This window comes from Henckelia pumila, chromosome 2 (assembly GCF_033568475.1).
Source record: "Henckelia pumila isolate YLH828 chromosome 2, ASM3356847v2, whole genome shotgun sequence".
NCBI classification, from domain to species: domain Eukaryota; kingdom Viridiplantae; phylum Streptophyta; class Magnoliopsida; order Lamiales; family Gesneriaceae; genus Henckelia; species Henckelia pumila.
Window position 1 is genome coordinate 111,027,312 of NC_133121.1, and position 7,025 is coordinate 111,034,336.

The window sequence follows — 7,025 nt, forward strand, 5'->3', positions numbered from 1 at the left end:
TGGGCTCACAACTCCTTGTGACTCGGAACAACAATTTTCAACTTGCCCAACGAATCATGGTAAGAGCGTCTAGCAACATCGCCCCATGATTCCCTAAGTATCACTGATAGTGCCTGCAAGAACCAGTAGATTTTGGTTAGCGTACAGTACGGTCCCTTCATCCATATATCCCGATCGAATCAACAACCATTGGTGCATCGAGAGTCGTTCGAGATTCGATAACTATGCATTACATCTTGGAGATCAAATAGTGACATCGCATGTGTTACTAGGAAAAACGAGTAACCTAAAACACATCATGTACTCTGGCCAGATATTCGTCACACTAATATCTCCTCAGATGCATAGGATATCCACACTCGCAAGTATGTGGTGAATCCTTGACAACAAAGCATCGACTCCTATATGTGTCGTAACTGTACCCAATTCCGACACCTGTTGACCCCAATAGAGTTGGTAAACGAGTCAAAGTACAGTACTAGCATATAGAGTCTCAATGATGTTTCAAGTCATAAGGACTAATGGTGTACAACCAAAACCGCGGACTTTATCCACTCGATAAGTGATAACCACTTGGAAAGTCCGAATAGGGTAGTTCGATTATTCATCATATGAATATCCATTTGCATGATTTGAACATCTCCATGTCCATTACCAATGAAACGTGGTACTTGGCATCACAAATGTTAGTCTCAATCTCGAGCGATCCTTATCCTTATTAGCAGACGGATCAATTGACTAGGAACTGTTTAGAATATACAGTGACTATAAGATGTGTTTCATAATAGTGATCTCTCTTTATTCACTATCTCATCTTACTTACACTATAGTATATTCAAGGTCTTTATCAAAACATCAATAGTATATCACAATATAACAATATGAAGAAAGATAAAGAAAATGCCATTAATGAATGTAAATTATATTAAACAAAGATTGTTTATACATAGAGTCACAAAAGCCCTTAGCCACAAGTTGGCTAACCGGGCACCCACTCTTTCAGTCTCCCTCCCAGAATCAGTTGAATCTCAGCATCCATTTCGCTGTGTTCCAAAATAAAGTTACAAGGCATAGTCGTCGATATTATTTAGTCCGACACTCGATTACGGAGAGTGCTACCATGAATATTCCAACTACTAGGCAACAAGTATCTGTTGAATCTTTGAAAAGTAAGATTATTACTTGTTTGGATGAAACATGCTCCATCTGTTTGGAAGATTTCGAAGTCGGTAGCGAGGGTGTCTATACTCCGTGCTCGCATATATTTCACAAGAATTGCATTACAAAATGGGTTCAGACAAGTCACTCCTTTTGCCGTTTTCAGACTAGTTAGTAGTTTATTTGCTCGAAATAAGCAAGTTCAAAGTTCATGCTCAAGTCCCGTCGTCGGTTGGGTGGACAATTTCATTATATTATTATAATTGTTTATTTGAAATATTGATTATCTTGTATTTGTACTTAAAAAAAGAAAGAAAAAGAAAATTGGTTCTATGAAATCTAATAGCCATGCTTGATTCCTTTTGGCACAATCTTTGAGTATGGTAAGAGAGAAAACGTACGACGAAATAACAAGATTTATAAAAATATATAATTCATGTCTTATGTTTAAAATGCTTGAGCTTTAAAAAGATATTGAAAAACTTTAAAGAACAAATATATTTTTGGGCCAAAATTTGAAAATTAATTATTAGAGACACATCGAAGATGATACACGGATTTGTTAAATTTCACTATTTTGAGTTCGAAAGATGATTTTATTACAAGACGTGACTATTCAATTTGTTTATGATATAATTGTAATTCAAATTGATAATATTAAAAAATGAATCATGTTAGCGTACAAGATAGATTATAAATTGAGTTACAAATTACATTTATAATTACGAAATTATCCTAATACATTTTTTAAAAGTCGTAAGGATTGTGATTTCAATTGCACTTTATACATAAAATAAAACTTCAGGTGCTTGAAGCTTTATCACAACTAAGCATTGTGCAGAATAAAGTTTTTAAGAAAATGATATATATATAAGTGAGTTGATATTTACACTTCATTTTGTGTTATCTACACTCCAGTTCATGTGTAAAACATGTGTCCAATTTACTCACAAGTGGAGTGCAAATAACAAAAAATGAAGTGTAAATATCAACTCACTTCTATATATATCATTTTCTTAAAAACTTTATTCAGCACAATGCTTAGTTCGTATAAAGCTTCAAGCACCTGCAGTTTTATTTTATGTAAGCTTCAATGCTTATAAGCACTTCATCGAATTTGTTTTTATTATAAAATTAATAACTTGTTAAATTTTGGATATAGAAGAAGATGTTTAACCAAATTAACAATTAGAAGAAGATTCCATTCCTACTTAGTGCAGTTAAATCAAACGATTAACATGATAAAGGGCAGCAAACAATAAATGAGACCAAACTTAAAAAATATACTCCAAAGGAAAAGCTTTCATAGCATTGCAATAAAATATTCACTTTCCTCCCCTCTTGCCACATTTTACATCGTACCCACAAGTAAAATCTAATTTCTGAGTGGAATAAGTAAATACTGGAGACCTTCCCATGGATTCCAGCTCAAATTGTACACATGAATCCAATTCCACACCATTTTCTCTAGCATCCACCTTTATTACACAAACAACATGATCAACAATTCAACAAGAAAAAAGGCCTTACCCCTCCCAAATCACTTGCATCAGCGATGAATATCAAATACACAAGACCAGAGCCTATTATCTCGGTTCAGGCCATAGCGATCAGTAGTCTTTTCACATCGCCTCCACCGAGCTCCCGTGCCACAAAACTACGACTGGGCTCCTCACACGGTGGCTGCCACCATCCGTCCACTCTATCGACCCGTGTGAACCCTTGGTGCTACTCAAGTTCTCGATTTCAGCGTTACTAATGACGCTCTCGAATGTTATTTCATACGATAAAGTATCCTTGTCCTCACTAAACACCAATTTGCTAGGTGAAACAGTGATGTAAACACCTGGAGGAGCAGTCACATTCACTTCATACACTGCATCCTTCTCCTTTCCTACATTTTTCACCACTCTGGTGTAGTTTACCTCCTTGTTGCGACCGGAGAAATAGACAGAAAACGAAGGGTAGTTCAAATTCCCTGGAGTTTTCAACCCCACTGCATCACAGTCTATAGAAGTATTGGCAGTAAACACAGAAATTAGCTTTGGACTATAGCCAATGGTGCACAAAAACGCTACATAGTCGCTGGTTGCTAAGTCGTAGATCAGCCCAGGATCCAATGCCCTGTTGGGATCAACATGGCCAGCCCCATGAACCAATGGGTTCGACTCAGAGCCGGTGGCAAGGTCCGTAAATTTGGCTCCGGAGTTATCGACATTGTAAGCCGTGGTCATTAAAGCAGACTTGATAGCCGCAGGTGACCACTTTGGGTAAGCTTTTCGCAACAATGCGGCTAAGCCGCTTACATGAGGACAGGACATTGATGTACCAGAAATGATATTGAATTCGACCTTTCTTGTATCTGTTTCCAAATCAGTTGGCCCGATATATCCAGTCCAACCAGCTAGGATATTGACTCCAGGAGCAATCACATCGGGTTTAAGAATCTCCCTGGTTCGATAGTTCGGTCCGCGGCTAGAGAATGATGCAACTCGTGGTGCAGAGGGAGATTTGCCGATGACTGTGCCACGGAATGTGATTGTGGCGGTGGGATTAGGATCTGAGCGTGCGTAAGCACGGATTTTGTCACCTGCCTTTTGGCCAACCATGGTGGCGGGGATGAAATGTGAATCCGCGAGAAGTTCCTCGCCGGAATCTTCAAGATTTGCCAGAATCATGCCGGCTCCGCCGGCAATATGTACAGCGTTTCCTTTCTCAACTCTCGCATTCCCGCCGCGATCGCAGATGACGATTTTTCCGGTGACTTTGGAGGAGTCGAGACTGCCGGAGTAGCAATACCTGCTCCCACATTCCGCGGCGTATACTAATGGAAGCTTTTCCTCGGTCAGAGACTCGCCTGCGTACAGGGATACGCCTCCGTATATCCTTCCATCTCCGAGAGTCACATCAGCTGGGAACTCCCGGTCTAACGTGGAGGCACCGACGGTCAAAATCCATGGAGCAATATTCACAGCCGTGTACGAGTCTGGGCCGGAGTTCCCCGCGGAGCAAGACACCACAATTCCACGCTCAGCGGCTCCAAAAGCTCCGATTGCAATGGAGTCAAAAGCATAGGGCGGGGGGTAGCCATTAGCACCAACTGAAAGTGAAATTACATCCACGCCATCTGCAATAGCTCGTTCCATCGCTGCTAAGATATCCGAATCGTAGCACCCTTCAGACCAGCAAATCTTATACACTGCAATCCTCGCTTTCACGGCCATTCCTCTAGCTTCGCCCAGCGCATATCCAAACAGACTAGCGTTGACCACTCTCGATCCAGCTGCGGTCGACGATGTATGCGTCCCGTGGCCTTCCGTATCTCTCGGAGAGTACGACGCATTCGATGCCTTCATCGTTTGGCCTCGCGCAGCCTCGTAGCCTAAATAAAAAGCTCGAGCACCGATGATTTTCTTGTTACACAAGGAGGAAGGAAAATCAGGGGCATCCACGCAAGAACCCTTCCAGGACGAAGGCACCGGGGACAGCCCTTCATCGGAGAAGCTCGCCCTCTCCGGCCAGATTCCGGTGTCAAGAACTCCCACGATCACATCATCCGCGTAATCGGAGTTAGGCCACAGACCAAACGAGTCCTGTAAACCAAGAAAACGCGGAGTATGGGTGGTGTGGAGGTGACGGACGGCGTCCGGCACCACCGAAAGAACACCCGGGACGCGGCGGATGGCCGCGGCCTGAGCCGGCGAGAGGCGGACGGAGAAACCTCGTATGGCTCGGGTGTAGGTGTAGAGGATCTTGGAAGGGCGGTGATGCGATGGGAGGGATCGGACGATGGAAGCGTACCAGTGGCGGTGGGAGGAGAAGGAGGCGGGCTTCAGGGATCTGGAAACATGGACGATAAAGGTCTCCTGGCCATCGGAGGAGATGGCGCAGGGGAGTAGACAGATAGAGACCAGACAGCACAAAAAGATGATCGGACAAAGCTTCGATTCTGCCATGGAAAGCGGAGAAGAGGGCAGTGTGCGTGGGATTCAATAGCCAGTCCCCGTTTACTGGTGGATTACCAATGGGCCACGATTTTCATTTCTATTTCCCACATTTTTATTATATAATAAATATAATATAATAATAATTTAATCACGTCTCACGCACTCGCAGCTAAGTTTCTATCTCATATTCGGATTTCGGAGTGCTTGTGGCAACGAATCTAGACGGAAGGTTCAACTTTGTTCTCGATCTGTTAAATAAAAAAAAGACACAAAATAATTTAGTACAAACATTTTCTTTCAAACACAATTTATTATTAATATTTATTATCGACTTAATTTAAGTTTATTATCGACTTAATTTAAATTATAAAACATGCAATATTTTTTGACACATAAAAATAGACAATACTAAAAAAATATACCACCAACAAATTAAAAAAATCGAGTGGTATAAATTTTAATTTTTTATGTTTAATAATATAATACATATGTAATATTGTAATTGTTAAATTATATGTGGGTTGTAAAAGGAAAAAAAAAAAGAAGTAATATTTGGTAATATTTAGAGGATATGGGTTTAAAAAGATTTTTGAAAATAGAGATCATGATTCTTTATTTAAAAGATAGAAGACGAAAAATAGAGGATATGAGGTGGATATGACCTAACAATTTCACTAGATGTTTAAATTATGTATTTAGTTATTTACAGATTTCATGTCTCGTTGTTTACCCGATATTGTACTTGGTGATTTTTCCACATAAATGAAATGTTTACTTAAAAAATAGTTAATGATTGAATATATTTTATATTATTTATTAACCATTTTTTTATTTTTTTTAATATCGTTAACAACTCGATATTTATGTTACTGTTAATATCTTTGACCAACAACAAATAAGAGTATATTTAATTATTTTAGAAGAAAATATCTAACAAAGGGCCAAAACTCCTTTACTGATTGATTAGTGGGTTCCCACTCTCCAATGGGCCACGAGGCCCACGATCCTCATTTCTATTTGTATTGGAATTTTTATTTAATTATTTATACTTATTTATTAATTTAAATTTAAAATTATTTAAAAAAAATGGTTGAAAATAACTAATATAAATATATAATTCATGGTCTTATAACCACTCTTCATAATTTCTCCGTTTCATACAGTTTAAAAATATTTGAAAAGGCTAAATTTTATAAATATATTTCCTATTTTGCCTTTATTTAATGAAGGTGTTAATAGGTTAAAAATTGTATAGGCTAGTAATTATAAATTTAATAAATATAAGTGGGTCAAAGGGTAATAAACATAAAATTAAATATAGAAAGTAGACTAAATAATTGAGCAGCTAAAAAAAAGTACAACACAAATTAGTGGAATGTGAGGAGTAATTATATAGTTTTCAGAAAACACCATTGAAATCGGACCGTGCCCATACTACATACACATAGCAAAAATAAATAATAGAAAACCTAAAGAAAGAAGAGACCAAACCAAACCAGTATCTAGACTATTAGATATCGTTTGGTATCATGGATAGGATGTACGATAGATGAATAAAAACATGATGAGATGTGGATAAGCAAGACATGGATATAAATAATATGTTGTTTTGTATGTTTTTTATTGCAGTAGCCCGGTTCCATTTTACAAGATTAAGTGATTTTAAACATGTTAGAAAATGACATATAATTTTAAAAGTGTCAAAACATATTTAAGGAGTCCTTATTTGGTAAAAATAAGTGAAAAATCAAATCCAGAACGTCCGAAAATAGTGGGGTAGGTCCCGGGGGTCTTGGGGGCCCAAAACCAGTTCGGAAACATGAGAAACAGTTCGGAGCTTTCGGGCAAATCGGAGCTTCCGATCCGAGATAGGAGCTTCCGATCTTGAGATCGGAGCTTCCGATCGCAACCAGAAACAGG

The 7,025-nt window shown here is 38.7% G+C and overlaps 1 protein-coding gene across 1 annotated transcript; it reads right to left on the reverse strand.

Annotated features, from left to right (window-relative positions):
• Positions 1–2,432: 2,432 nt before the first annotated feature.
• Positions 2,433–5,207, reverse strand: LOC140879475 (subtilisin-like protease SBT1.4). The gene has a single exon (XM_073283184.1). The coding sequence runs from the start codon at positions 5,112–5,114 to the stop codon at positions 2,781–2,783; it is 2,334 nt and encodes a 777-aa protein (XP_073139285.1). The 5' UTR covers positions 5,115–5,207; the 3' UTR covers positions 2,433–2,780.
• Between the last annotated feature and the right edge of the window lie 1,818 nt (positions 5,208–7,025).

Bases quoted from the DNA above. Each gene is read 5' to 3' on its own strand.
- LOC140879475 (XM_073283184.1), bottom strand. From the start codon at position 5,114: ATGGCAGAATCGAAGCTTTGTCCGATCATCTTTTTGTGCTGTCTGGTC.